Source organism: Salvelinus fontinalis, chromosome 12 (assembly GCF_029448725.1).
Source record: "Salvelinus fontinalis isolate EN_2023a chromosome 12, ASM2944872v1, whole genome shotgun sequence".
NCBI lineage: Eukaryota > Metazoa > Chordata > Actinopteri > Salmoniformes > Salmonidae > Salvelinus > Salvelinus fontinalis.
The window spans coordinates 49,080,479-49,095,876 of record NC_074676.1 but is presented as its reverse complement, the minus strand read 5'-3'; the positions used below and the strand labels follow the sequence as shown (position 1 = coordinate 49,095,876).

The window sequence follows — 15,398 nt, the reverse complement described above, 5'->3', positions numbered from 1 at the left end:
CTCAAAACCTATTCCAGGTGTTTAAAGGGGCACTTCAACCACAAATTATAAATTGCTACTGTGCCTATAACTTTGATTTGGGACTTTTACTGAAGCCCAATCTAGCACTGCAATTGTACAGGAGCCATAATATTACAGTGACATAGGACCTGTGATGTGGCAAGGTTTTTGATGAAAACTGAAGTTGAAAAGGAATGTTGAGGAGGAAGTCATTCTACGCCAAAAGTACCATGCACTTTGTATATGGAAAACACAGCAGTTGACAAAGAAAATATCAACCAATCTCCTGGGATAGACTAGCTTCATAACAATTCAATCGGAAGCAGAGGAATGGTCCTCAACCAATGGCTCAACAGGGACAGGGGTTAAGTCACCTTTCGCACTGTCAACCCCCCCTTTCTTTCTCCCATCCCTCTCCATTCTCCAGAGCCCCCTATGCCACTCCAACTTCTGTGTGGGTCCAGTTTTTCCCCTGAGTAGGCCTCCAAAGGCCCCATTCTTTCGCTCTCTCTTAATTTCTCTCTATGCGCTGGGTGAAAGGGTCAAACTACTTTCTCTTCTCAGCCCTTTCCCATAAAAGCATGGACAAAGCAGTTTAAAGTGACAGTGATCCTGGACTCTTCCTCAGATGTAATTGGTGCCTTGAGTGTTTCCCACCAATGACCAGTCCCATATAATCTCACACCATTTCAAATGGTTTGGCTGCGATGTCAGAAACACAATCAAACAGATAGATGTAAGGTTTTAAGTAGGCCTACGTATAAAAAGGGAGAGTTCAAATCGAGACATTTTTTTTTATCTCGAACTGGATGAAAACGCATGACTACAATCTCACACACACAACATTAAATCGGCCATTACGGAGGTGACGGATGGTGGTGTAAGTAAATATTTAAAAATAAACGTTGTGCGCAGCGTACATACAGTAGGTGAACAAATTAGTCAATAGCTGGATTATGCTGTGCATCAAAATAGCTAAGTCATTTAAATGTTCAGTACCTTGCAAAATCTGTTTGCTGGAGCCCTTGCCTGGTGTGTGCAGTTCATCTGGAATAAATAAATACATTAAATACAGCAGACAATTGGTATTAACTATAGAAAACAGGGCAAACAACAAATTAGATTAACAACAGCATTTCAACTGCCTGCATAGGTTCAGCGAGACTTCTGCTGGGACACAATATATAATAACAACAACTGTCATTTGACAGACGCTTTTATCCAAAGCGACTTACAGTAATTACGTATGGGTGGCCCCGGGAATCGAACCCATAACCTTGGCAGTGCAAGAGCCATGTTCTACCAACTGAACCATACAGGCCATGACTGAAAAGGTGAGTGAAGTGCTGCCACATACACATAAAGTGCCAGTTTACATGTCAAACCATGTAGTGCTAGCAAAGACTGAATTGTGGTAAAAGTGATAGACAACGGTGAGTGAACAGTCAATAATTGCACACACTGAACAATCAGGCCTTGAAAAACAGCTCCCTTTCCCCACCAGTACATCTTTGAGTCCCGCTGGTAGAGCTGACAGGATTTGGAAGGTATCAGCAAATGTGGTAATAGCGCCACCTAGCGTTGTAGGCAAAAAGTCATTTTCAGCTAGAAGGCACTAATTCAGTGTATAGAGATTTAAAGGGGAAATATGTTGTTAAAACAATAAAGCGACCACTGATTTGATAAATAACTGAGGTATGGGGCTGGAAAAATGTGACCACTCAAATTCATAGACAGCTATGGATGCAAGGACTGACCATCCATGGTATCAAAATTATAGCTTTAACCATGTTTTGAGGCTATACAGTGTTTGTTTAAAATGGCGTAAAAAAAAAGCATATATTTAAAGCACTCTCAATAGTAATATTTTAATCCACCTTTGGGCAGCATGTGCTGGCACCGCCACCCGAGCAGTCGGGAGGGGAATAAGGGGAAGGGATAAAGGGGGGAAGAAGCGGGGGAGGGATAAAGGGGGGGAATAACTGGGGGGGTGACACCTACCCTCTTTCTTTCTACCTGTCCTTGTTCTGTATGTCTTGTTTTGTAATATTTGTTTTGTACCCAGAACTCTGGGTCTTTTTGTTTCTGTCTGCTCTTTTATGTTTAGATAAAAATTGTATACCTGCCTTTTATACCTATACACCATTCCTGTGTGTGTTCGATCAAAAATATTTGAACGAAAAAAAGCATATATTTGGGGTTCTGACGTGGTACGACAGTTGAACTAAGCTCATAGGCATTTATAAGTTACACTCTTTAAGAATCATTGGGTATCATGAATTTTAAAGTCCAGAAATGGATGTAGCAACCCAAATTGCACCTTTAACAAGGAATGGGTAGGAATTTATTTGGGATTGGACCCCTAAATAATGCCAACACATTGAGAAGCAGAAAACTCATTTAAATTATCTTCAATATGAATCTACAATTAATTCTTGGGAAAATGTTGCTGGTGTTTGCATTTTCATACACTGCATATTCACTCTCCTCAAATGTTTTGTGTATTTACCTAAATGGAAATAAAACATTGCAACCCACTGAACTAACTATCAATTCTGGAGCATTACAGCCATTGTTTTCTGTGCCAGGTGTGGTCTCACCATGGCAGTGGGGGTCATCGTGGGAGTGACCGTGCCCTCCGTGACTGTGCCCATGTCCATCTCCATGGCTGTGCCCATCTCCATGGCTGTGCCCATCTCCATGGCTGTGCCCGTGCCCATCTCCGTGTTTGGACTCATGCCCCCCATGGCTGTGTCCGTGTCCCGTACTGCCATTGAACAAAGAGTGACTGTGGCCATGACCTGCAGAGATAGAAGACACAGATTATTATCATTATTACTGAAAAAATGTCAGCAGACCAGTTTATTCTTGTGCTCAAACACCTACAGCTACATCTGTGTCAAGAGGAAAACATGTAAATCAGTTGGCATTCTATTGAAAATAAAGGTGAAAGAATACACTTGGCTTTGGTGCTCTTCTATTCGGGGTGCTCCCTGCTTGAGGAACGTGTTCAGCTAATTAACCTGACAAAAGTCATACTATAGTAAATGTCAAATCAAATTGCATGTCACATGCGCAGAAAACAACAGGCGTAGTAGACCTTACAATGCTTACTTACAAGCCCTTAACACTTATTTTTCTTAACTGCATTGTTGGTTAAGTAAATTATTATTATTTTTCTTAAACAAGAAGGTCCCGGTACAGAGTCAATGTGGGGGGGCACCGGTTAGTCGAGGTAATATGTACATGTGGGGGGTGTCAATGCAAATAGTCTGGGTAGCCATTTGATGAACTGTTCAGCAGTCTTATGGCTTCAGGGTAGAAGCTGTTAAGTATGGAGCTCCGGTACCGCTTGTCGTGCGGTAGCAGAGAGAACAGTCTATGACTAGGGTGGCTGGAGTCTTTGACTATTTTTTGGGCCTTCCTGGTATAGAGGTCCTGGATGGCAGGAAGCTTGGCCCCGGTGATGTACTGGGCCGTACACACTACCCTCTGTAGTGCCCTATAGTTGGAGGTCAAGCAGTTGCCATACCAGGCAGTGATGCAACCCGTAAGGATGCTCTCGATGGTGCAACTGTAGAACTTTGAGGATCTGAGGACCCATGCCAAATCTTTTCCATCTCCTGAGGGGGAATAGGCTTTGTCGTGCCCTCTTCACGACTGCCTTAGTGTGTTTGGACCATAACAGTTTTTTGGTCATGTGGATACCAAGGAACTTGAAGCTCTCAACCTGCTTCACTACAGCATGCTCGGTCCTCCTTTTCCTGTAGTCCACAATCATCTTCTTTGCCCTCGGAGAGACAGAAGAACGGAACCAAAGAAGGTGGAGTGAAGGTGAGCACAAGCAGGAGCCATGTTGTTTGCTAAATGGTGAAATGCAGAGGACATAGGCAGGGCAAACCCATTTTGGTGACTTCTGGTATATCATCAAAATACATCAGAAATCGCAGCACATTTTTGGACAGCTGTTTTTACCTGATGAAGTACAACACCATTGGAAAGTCATGTTGAAAGATACATTTATATTCCTAAAACTTAAGTTGAAAATTATGCTGCTTCCTGCTGACAAGACATTTGGATAAATATCAGGTTAAATGTCCAAATCAATAACCAATATGCAGAAACAGTGTGATGTATTAAATATAAACTGTACTACCTACAGTTGTGGCCAAAAGTTGATAATGACACAAATATACATTTTCACAAAGTTTGCTGCTTCAGTGTCTTTAGATATTTTTGTCAGATGTTACTGTGGAATACTGAAGTATAATTACAAGCATTTCATAAGTGTTAAAGGCTTTTATTGACAATTACATGAAGTTGATGCAAAGAGTCAATATTTGCAGTGTTGACCCTTCTTTTTCAAGACCTCTGCAATACGCCCTGACTTGTGGTCAATTAACTTCTGGGCCACATCCTGACTGATGGCAGCCCATTCTTGCATAATCAATTTTTGGAGTTTGTCAGAATTTGTGGGTTTTTGTTTTGACTTGAGGATTGACCACAAGTTCTCAATGGGATTAAGGTCTGGGGAGTTTCCTGGCCATGAACCCAACATATCAATGTTTTGTTCCCCTTTTGCCTTACGGCAATGTGCTCCATCATGCTGGAAAAGGCATTGTTCGTCACAAAACTGTTCCTGGATGGTTGGGAGAAGTTGCTCTCGGAGGATGTGTTGGTACCATTCTTTATTCATGGCCGTGTTCCTAGGCAAAATTGTGAGTGAGCCCACTCTCTTGGCTGAGAAGCAACCCCACGCATGAATGGTCTCAGGATGCTTTACTGTTGGCATGACACAGGACTGATGGTAGAGCTCACCTTGTCTTCTCCGGACTAGCTTTTTTCTGGATGCCCCAAACATTCAGAAAGGGGATTCATCAGAGAAAATGACTTTACCCCAGTCCTCAGAAGTCCAATCCCTGTACCTTTTGCAGAATAGCAGTCTGTCCCTGATGTTTTTCCTGGAGAGAAGTTGCTTCTTTGCTGTCGTTAACACCAGGCCAACTTCCAAAAGTCTTTGCCTCACTGTGCATGCAGATGCACTCACACCTGCCTGCTGCCATTCCCGAGCAAGCTCTGTACTGGTGGTGCCCCGATCCCGCAGCTGAATTAACTTTAAGAGACGGTCCTGGCGCTTGCTGGACTTTCTTGGGTACCCTGAAGCCTTCTTCACAACAATTGAACCGCTCTCCTTGAAGTTCTTGATGATCCGATAAATGGTTGATTTAGGTGATATCTTACTGGCAGCAATAGGTTTGCCTGTGAAGCCCTTTTTGTGCAAAGCAATGATGACAGCACGTGTTTCCTGGCAGGTAACCATGGTTGACAGAAGAACAATGATTCCAACCACCACCCTCCTTTTGAAGCTTCCAGTCTGTTATTCAAACTCAATCAGCATGACAGAGTGATCTCCAGCCTTGTCCTCGTCAACACTCACACCTGTGCTAACGAGAGAATCACTGACATGTCAGCTGGTCCATTTGTGGCAGGGCTGAAATGCTGTGGAAATGTTTTGGGGATTCAGTTAATTTGCATGGCAAAGAGGGACTTTGCAATTCATCTGATCACTCTTCATAACATTCTGGAGTATATGCAAATTGCCGTCATAAAAACTGAGGCAGCAGACTGTGAAAATTAATATGTGTGTCATTCAAAACTTTTGGCCACGACTGTACACACAGTTTGAGTCAGAAGTTCACATACACTTAGGTTGGAGTCATTAAAACTTGTTTTTCAACCACTCCACAAATTCCTTGTTAACAAACTATAGTTCTGGCAAGTCGGTTAGGAAATCTACTTTGTTCATGACACAATTAATTTTATCAACAATTGTTTACAGACAGATTATTTCACTGTATCACAATTCCAGTGGGTCAGAAGTTCACATACACTAAGTTGACTGTGCCTTCAAACAGCCTGGAATATTCCAGAAAACTATGTCATGGCTTTAGAAGCTTCTGACAGGCTAATTGACATCATTTGAGTCAATTGGAGGTGTACCTGTGGATGTATTTCAAGGCCTACCTTCAAACTCAGTGCGTCTTTGCTTGACATCATGGGAAAATAAAAATAAATCAGCCAAGAACAAAAATGGTAGACCTCCACAAGTCTGGTTCATCCTTGGGAGCAATTTCAAAATGCCTGAGGGTACCACGTTCATCTGTACAAATAATAGTACGCAAGTATAAACACCATGGGACCACGCATGGGTTATAAACTATGAAACACACCCTTCTCTCCCTCCACTATATAAGCCCTTGACAAAAATGTAACCTTCTGTTTCGGGTACATTAGGACGACGGTCCGATGTCAGAAGGATTCAGATAATAACTACAGAACGAAGCCAACCTCAGCGTGAGCTTTGGTTGTGAATGGTATGAACTTTGAACTCTTATTCGCTACAGAAGTGATACCTCCTAGCCTTTGAGTTAAATTTAAAAAGGCAAATGCTACCAAATACTAATTGAGTGTATGTAAACTTCTGACCCACTGGGAATGTGATGAAAGAAATAAAAGCTCAAATAAATAATTCTCTACTATTATTCTGACATTTCACATTCTTAAAATAGTGGTGATCCTAACTGACCTAAAACAGGGAATTTTTACTATGATTAAATGTCAGGAATTGTGAAAAACTGAGTTTAAATGTATTTGGCTAAGGTGTATGTAAACTTCCAACTTCAACTGTACATGCGCAACAATAGCAATAATATATTTATTGTATTTTCTTTAAAACAAGCACCTTAAACTGCACACGCACCAAATACCGTTTGTTTTGACAAGTGGCAACAAATCACCGATATCGATATTAGATTCCATGCTGTTCAAAACTTTTTTTTAAACTACATGGAAACTGGAGATATCTTTTAAATCACTGGCTAGAGAACAACCTGCAGAAGACAGTCAGCTACATTTGAGTGATGCATTTGGATTTGGGGGTCACCAAAACGGAAAAAGAAATGCAACACTTATTTGTCAATCACTCATATCGCTATCACGTTGAAATCAATTGCGCAAGAGGTTGCACGTCCTGTTAAAACTAACACAACTCAAAAACCACACGGATTGTAGAAGACATTTTGAAGTGTTGCATTTTGTTTCATGTTGGTCGCAACACGGTAAGTGTAACGCAACACTTTTGTTAATCACTTCCATTAATATCACACTGAAATCAATAGAACGGGGGCAAACGTTTGTGGTGTAGCGCTGTTTGAACTAACACTATCCAAAGGCCACAGGGAAACTTTGAATAACCTATACATGGCTGGTTAGATGAAACTTGTAAAAGGCTTATATGTATATTTTGGAATGTCGGATGTTTATTTCGGGAGGCTGCCATCATGGAAAACGGAACATACAATTTTTTCTGTTAGTTAACTTAAAAGAGTCACAACGCGGCATAGAATACCAATACTGACAACGGTTGACTGCTATTTAAGTGCTGATTTGACAGTCAAATCCATGTATTGTTGTGTGGCTAGAAACGTAACTATTCGTGTGATTTCATTAACCTTTACTGCTCCAGCATTCCGCCAGCGGAACTCCTCCCACATTCCAGGCAGAGCGCGAAATTCAAAATATATTTCTTAGAAATATTTAACTTTCACACATTAACAAGTCCAATACAGCAAATGAAAGGTACACATCTTGTGAATCCAGCCAACATGTCCGATTTTTAAAATGTTTTACAGCGAAAACAGCACGTATATTTATGTTAGCTCACCACCAAATACAAAAAAGGACAGACATTTTTCACAGCACAGGTAGCATGCACAAAGCCAACCTAACTAACCAAGAACCAACCAAACTAACCAAGAAACAACTTCATCAGATGACAGTCTTATAACATGTTACACAATAAATCTACGTTTTGTTCGAAAAATGTGCATATTTGAGGTATAAATCAGTTTTACATTGCAGCTACCGTCATAAATAGCACCGAAGCAGCCAGAGTAATTACAGAGACCAACATGGAATACCTAAATACTCATCATAAAACATTTCTGAAAAATGCATCGTGTACAGCAAATGAAAGACAAGCATCTTGTGAATCCAGCCAATATTTCCGATTTTTTAAGTGTTTTACAGCGAAAACACAATATAGGATTATATTAGCTTACTACAATAGCCTACCACACTACCGCATTCATTCATCAAGGCACGTTAGCGATAGCAATAGGCACGTTAGCGTTAGCGAATAAACCAGCAAAAGATATTCATTTTCACTAACCTTCATAAACCTTCCTCAGATGACAGTCCTATAACATCAGGTTATACATACACTTATGTTTTGTTTGAAAATTTGCATATTTAGAGCTGAAATCAGTGGTTATCCATTATGCTAACGTAGCTTATTTTTCCCAGAATGTGCGGATATTTCTATTAGACTCTCAGCTATTCTGACCAAATAGCTATTCATAAACATTACAAAAAAATACATGTTGTATAGGAAATGATAGATACACTAGTTCTTGATGCAATCGCAGTGTTAGAATTCTAAAAATATCTTCATTACGACATAAGGCTTATGTTATAGCGAGAGAGTGGCCAAAACCTGGGCGCAAAACTACTAGTACACAGTTCGACAGATATATGAAATAGCATCACAAAATGGGTCCTACTTTTGGTGATCTTCCATCAGAATGTTGGACAAGGGGTCCTTTGTCCAGAACAGTCGTTGTTTGGATTTAGAACATCGTTTTTCCCTCTTGAATTAGCAAGCACACTGGCCAAGTGGCGCGAAGCTCTCCTTTCTGAACAAAGGCAGACAACGCAACACGCCTAACGTCCCGAATAAATTTCAAAAATCTAATAAAACTATATTGAAAAAAACATACTTTACGATGATATGGTCACATGTATCAAATAAAATCAAAGCCGGAGATAGTAGTCGCCTATAACGACAGCTTTTCAAAAGGCAATCCCACTGTCCTCCTCGCGCCTTCCTGAAAACAGGAAATCGGTGACTCGTCATTCCAAGAGGACGTATTCCATCTCAGACCAAGATAAACACTCCATTTCTTCTCTCACTGCATCTTGACATCCAGGGGAAGGTGTATGACGTGCATGTATACTAATAGGTATCATGCCCATTTATAGGCAGGACCCAGAAGAGAGCATCGATTTCAGATTTTCCACTTCCTGGTCAGGAGGTTTGTGCCAAATGAGTTCTGTTTCACTCACAGATATAATTCAATCGGTTTTAGAAACTAGAGTGTTTTCTATCCAATAGTAATAATAATATGCATATTGTACGAGCAAGAATTGAGTACGAGGCCGTTTAAATTGGGCACGTTTTCCCCCCAAAGTGACAACAGCGCCCTCTGTCCTCATCAGGTTAACAAGATTTAAGTCCTGAGCATCCCACCGCGAGAGATAAAATTAATGGCACAAAACCAAAGATATTGATCTGATTTAAGCAATCAATCTTATGTCATCGTGATGACTAAACTTTTATACTAACATCACCAATCTGAGGTAAAACGGGTAATTCCACTAAATTTTATGGGGTGAAAATTCAACCTTGTGTAAGGTAGTAGCAAATTGTCCACATTAGCGGAATGAACACAATAATTGAATATGGCAAAAAAATGTAACATGTCAACTCACAAACTATTGCAACAACGACATCTATTTCTCACTCATTTAATCATTTAGATTTTTTTTAAATGCTCTCGAAAACAATTTTCCGGGCGCTCTAGACTAGAGCCTCCAGTGTCTGCGCAGCAGGCTGAAAGTTTGACGTCCCTAAGAGGAGTGTTTCTAATCTCTAACTGGATGTGAAGCTCAGCTGACTGTTAGCTGCATATCATGTGCTGCAGCTTCAAGTCATGTACATGTTGTCTGACTAGTTTCCCGACAAAACTAGCTTTCCTTCATACAGTATGAGACAAGCTAAAATTAGGGTGTTTGAAAAGGGTACAGGGACTGGTGACTTCAGAGTGGACAGGGGTTAGGCGGAGAGCAAAGGGACTTGGGAAAGAGAGAGATACTTGGGAAAGAAAGAGTAGAGAGAAAGCCAAACACGTGAGCCTGGGGAGGATTTGAGTGAACAACTTGGGGGACCGCCAAGTAAAGGAACCTTAGGAGAAAAATTGATAAGGCAAATCACCGCATGGCTCCACCCCAATAGTATATGCTTTAAGACCGAGCATAGAAGCACAAGGAGGAAGTACAGGAACTTTGAAGAGAGAAATTATCAGGAAAGGACTGACCACTTGGGAATGTTATGATTAGGGTATCATGTAGTGATATGGAGGTGCAAAGTGACACTGGAGAGAGAGAGAGATGTCCTGGTCCTACCTTCATCCCCGCCGTGAGAGTGGCCGTGGCCCCCGTGCTGGAACACAAAGATGCCAACCAGGTTAACCAGCAGTCCAGCGACGGACACTGGTAGCAGGCGATCGTGATTCACGTGTGGCGGCTCCAAAGCCCTCTGTCAGAAGCAGCAGGAGACAAGACCAGTCAAACAACATCACAAGAACGTTATTCAGAATGGATCATCTTAAATAAAAAAAGGTAGATACAATTGTCAATTTCAGTTTAAAAAAATATTGTCCAAACACTAGGCCCATCAACCTGGTTTCATTATGTGATATGATGAAAATGACTGTTCTGTGACATACCTCTACACCTTCTGAGAAAATGAAGAAGGCAGTGAAGATGAGGAACAGGCCATTCACAAACCCTGCCAACACCTCTGCCCTCACATACCTGGAAAAACAGATAAGAATTAGAAAGACAATACACAGGTAAACAATTAAGGCTAATCACCTATCCAAATACCAATGGGATTTAAAACAACTGCACCACCTTTGTTACATGAGTAGCAATACACACATCCAAATGTGTACTGAAGGTAGGGCTGTGACAGTCATGGAATTTTACATGTCTTATTTGTCAGTCAAACGACCACCGTTATAGTCGTTCATGAAGCACATTTTCTCCTCCTAACTGTCACAAAGTGTGCCCTGTTTTTGGTAAGCCATTGAGTGCATGCATTTCATGATACTAGTTTGCAACAAAACCTTGCTGAAACAAGGAGCAATGAAGTTTCATCACGTTGTAGAGTCCATGTGCCCATGGAAATGGAAACTTCGGACTTCAGCAGTCTTCAGTCCTCCCGTTTGTTCCACAACACTAAATTCTAAAACTTTGTCTCCGCTGCTCTCGCTTTATATCAGCTGTTATGTGAACAAGGCTTACTTTTACTTGACTACTTTTGGGTAGAGTTTGTCGACTTGAATATTAAGTCATAAATGGTTATGACTTATTTTATTTTCATCAGTCTTCATCCATAATCGTCGGTTACATGATTATACAATTACCGCGCCAGCCCTAAGTGAAGGTGCACATTCTGTCAGAAAGTTTGTGCTCACCAGGAGGATTGGCAACCGTGGATATCAATAAAGGCATAAGATCAGAAATAATGCAGGTATCCGTATATGCTTGGAATATGGAGACGTCACAAACATCAATGTAAACATCAGCAGACACACCTTATTAGTTTGAGACAACGTAACCATTGTAGCTTCACTCTTAGCTAGCACTCTACATCAGGGGTGTAAAACTCAATTTCCCCCACGGACCGCATACAGTCTTAGTTGAGGTCTGGAGGGCCACTCTTAAAAATGTGTTATATTTATTTGTAATGGGAATATTTAAGATGAATAAAATTAATATTCAGTTAAGAGTAATTAACACAATGCTTAGCATATTTATATGTTTTCCCTTTCCGCAACACACGTGCTTTCCAGTGTTCTGTTTGTGACACTGATTTGTGTAGGGGTTGATGGTCACTAGACTTGATACTGAATGTTATAGGTTGTTCTCGTATCATTTGATAGTGATTGACGTCAGAGCAACTGAAGGAACAAGTACCGAGGACACACTGATTATTATAAACAAGGAAAAAAAAAAGAAAAGTCCTCTCACTGTCAACTGCGTTTATTTTCAGCAAACTTAACATGTGTAAATATTTGTATGAACATAAGATTCAACAACTGAGACAAACTGAACAAGTTCCACAGACGTGACTAACATAAATGGAATAATGTGTCCCTGAACAAAGGGGGGGGGTCAAAATCAAAAGTCAGTCAATATCTGGTGTGGCGACCAGCTGCATTAAGTACTGCAGTGCATCTCCTCCTCATGGACCAGATTTACCCGTTCTTGCTGTGAGATGTTACCCCACTCTTCCACCAAGGCACCTGCAAGTTCCCAGACAATTCTGGAGGGAATGGCCCTAGCCCTCACCCTCTGATCCAACAGGTCCCAGACGTGCTCAATGGGATTGAGATCCGGGCTCTTCGCTGGCCATGGCAGAACACTGACATTCCTGTCTTGCAGGAAATCATGCACAGAAAAAGCAGTATGGCTGGTGGTATTGTCATCCTGGATGGTCATGTCAGAATGAGCCTGCAGGAAGGGTACCACATGAGGGCGGACAGCGAGTGAGATTGCCTGCAATGACAACAAGCTCAGGCCGACACACCGCCCCAGACCATGACGGACCCTCCATCTCCAAAACGACCCCGCTCCAGAGTACAGGCCTAGGTGTAACGCTCATTCCTTCGACGATAAACACGAATGCGACCATCACCCCTGGTGAGACAAAACTGTGACTCGTCAGAGAAGAGCACTTTTTGCCGGTCCTGCCTGGTCCAGCGACGGTGGGTTTGTGCCCATAGGCGACGTTGTTGCCGGTGATGTCTGGTGAGGACCTGCTTCACAACAGGCCTACAAGCCCTCAGTCCAGCCTCTCTCAGCCTATTGTGGACAGTCTGATCACTGATGGAGGGATAGTGCGTTCCTGGTGTAACTCAGGCAGTTGTTGCCATCCTGTACCTGTCCCGCAGGTGTGCTGTTCGCATGTACCGATCCTGTGCAGGTGTTGTTACACGTGGTCTGCTACTGCGAGGACGATCAGCTGTCCGTACTGTCTCCCTGTAGCGCGTCTCACAGTACGGACATTGCAATTTATTGCCCTGGCCACATCTGCAGTCCTCATGCCTCCTTGCAGCATGCCTAAGGCACATTCACGCAGATGAACAGGGAACCTGGGCATCTTTCTTTTGGTGTTTTCAGTGTCAGTGGAAAGGTCTCTTGAGTGTCCTAAGTTTTCATAACTGTGACCTTAATTGCCTACTGTCTGTAAGCTGTTAGTGTCTTTACGACCGTTCCACAGGTGCATGTTCAATAATTGTTTATGGTTCATTGAACAAGAACGGGAAACAGTGTTTAAACCCTTTACAATGAAGATCTGTGAATTATTTGGATTTTTACAAAATATCTTTGAAAGACAGGGTCCTGAAAAAGGGACGTTTCTTTTTTTGCTGAGTTTAGTACTGATTCTGTAGTAGGTGGCATAGTCACCGCCTTTTGTTTTGACTTCATACAAGCCTCTCGGGCTTATGTTTATATTCTAATCGGACAGTACCAAATGTTCTCTAAAGGGCGTTGCCAAGAGGCCTGTTAGACATTTTCTCTACTTCTGTTCTGGAGACTGTTCTGGAGACTCTGTTCAACTTATCAACGATTGCACTTCTTTTTTTATTCACCTGAAAATATCCTTTACATAATAGCGACGAGGATGGGATGCTAAGGTTTTTAGCCGTGTTGGTTGAAAGCTTCAGAATCAGCTCTCTGGAGGGGAGTCAAACGTGAGTACTCCTCTTTTGTGGAACATTCTGTTGTTTCTCTTACTGAAGGGTTTTCTTCCCTTGGCATCTAAAGAGTACCACGCAAGAGCCTTGTGTTGTCAAGAAATCATCTTGGTTTCATTAGTCAACTTAGTTAATATGATACCGGTATAAAGACACTTCTGGAGCCGTACGACAGTGTAGTCTGTTGGTACGTGGTGGAAAATCCTCTAGGAGCAACAATGAAAACACGCGAGACGGGTACGTGAGTGCTCGGTGTACCTCAATTAAAACATCTTACAAACTCCTTTCGATACTGCTATAACAAAAGATCAAACCACCCATGTATGTTTGAAACCCCTGGTCTACATTGATCGCATACGTACCCATATGAGAAGGAGTCATTTGACCTCCACCTGGAGATCACTGAGGCTGCAAGTCCGGCTAAAAGTGCAGTGCAGTCGAAGAACATGTGAAAGGAATCTGATATCAAGCCTAAACTGAGAGCAAAAAAAATAAACACAGTACTTTTATGAATGACTAAGTAATGGCTGATTAAACAATAACATATTTATTCTTGCACATATTAGTTCTAGCTAGCTAGTTACTTGTCTATGGGAAGACATTAATTTTTTGATAGTGACAATTGAATACTAGCCTGGGAACCCAGACAGATAATCAGCTGGTTCCAGGTAATTTGAACACATGTTGCAGCGAGGATGTCCTGGCAGAAATTAATGCACAGACGTCAAGCTGAATAGACATTTTAATACACATTGGGGAATAACAATTATCAAAGTAACTCAAATATATATCGTTTGTGGTGCATTCCCACTGATAGGGGCAGTGCAAGCAACGGTTTATGGCACAATGCTTAGACATACGTGGCACATCCTGAAATAAGAGTTGCGTGTTTTTCGATTTATATACGGTCAGAACTTACCTGTTACTCCATATGCCGTACGATAATTCCACAAAAGCAAAGGACAGATTCAGACAGAGAAAGAAAAACAAATTGCGTGATGTTGTATCAGATAGGATTGATCTGGAAAATAAGAAATTGCACTGAGTTAGAATCCCAGCTGATGAAAGCCGCAAGCTAACAAGAGTTATCAAACAAGCTAGCCTTGCGCTAATCACAACAGTCGAGCGTATTGCTTTTGTTTGGCAGTTCATGAATGAGAAGTAATGTTAGCCATGGCAAATATTGTATCCATTTAGCTGTAAAGCATGTTGACCGCATACAAATATTGAATATTATACAACCGCCCTAGGTTAGATAGCTACTACTAGATAGCTAAGTAAGTCGGAAGTAACGTTCAGCTGTGTTGGCTAGTTAAGACATCCATTCCGGCATGGAATGGAAGCTAAGTTATCTAGCCAGCTACTGTCCCCTATAAATATGTCTATGTAACGTTAGCTGACAACAATATATCTCTGGTCAACCAATATAGATTGTAAAGTTGCTAGCTAATAAATCCATTATGTTTCAGGAAGCATCATATTTTGGCATGATTTTCAGATATCTGAATTAGCATAGATACAAAATAGCTAAATAAAACAAAAAGACAGTACGAATACGACAACTTACCTGAACCATCCTGAAATCTTGGCAAGGAGGTTGAATTTGGCTGGCTTGTACTCGTCGTCTTTTATAGATAATGGTAACATTTTAGCAGTCCCAGACTGTGGCTAGCTAGCGACTGTTGGTTTGTGCTGCAACCACCAACTCAGCTCCTTCAAGCAGGAGATGGGACA

General features: G+C 41.5%; 1 protein-coding gene across 1 annotated transcript in view; it reads right to left on the bottom strand.

Moving 5' to 3' along the window:
* The window catches only part of slc30a7 (solute carrier family 30 member 7), a 54,238-nt gene extending 38,840 nt beyond the window's left edge, over positions 1-15,398 (bottom strand). The window contains exons 1-7 of the mRNA XM_055941034.1: positions 15,232-15,398; positions 14,584-14,685; positions 14,027-14,140; positions 10,626-10,713; positions 10,303-10,435; positions 2,601-2,801; positions 1,000-1,047 (exon numbers count right to left, since the gene is read on the bottom strand). Coding sequence (XP_055797009.1) covers positions 1,000-1,047; positions 2,601-2,801; positions 10,303-10,435; positions 10,626-10,713; positions 14,027-14,140; positions 14,584-14,685; positions 15,232-15,311 — 766 coding nt within the window. The 5' untranslated portion in view covers positions 15,312-15,398. The remainder of the gene's footprint in view (positions 1-999; positions 1,048-2,600; positions 2,802-10,302; positions 10,436-10,625; positions 10,714-14,026; positions 14,141-14,583; positions 14,686-15,231) is intronic.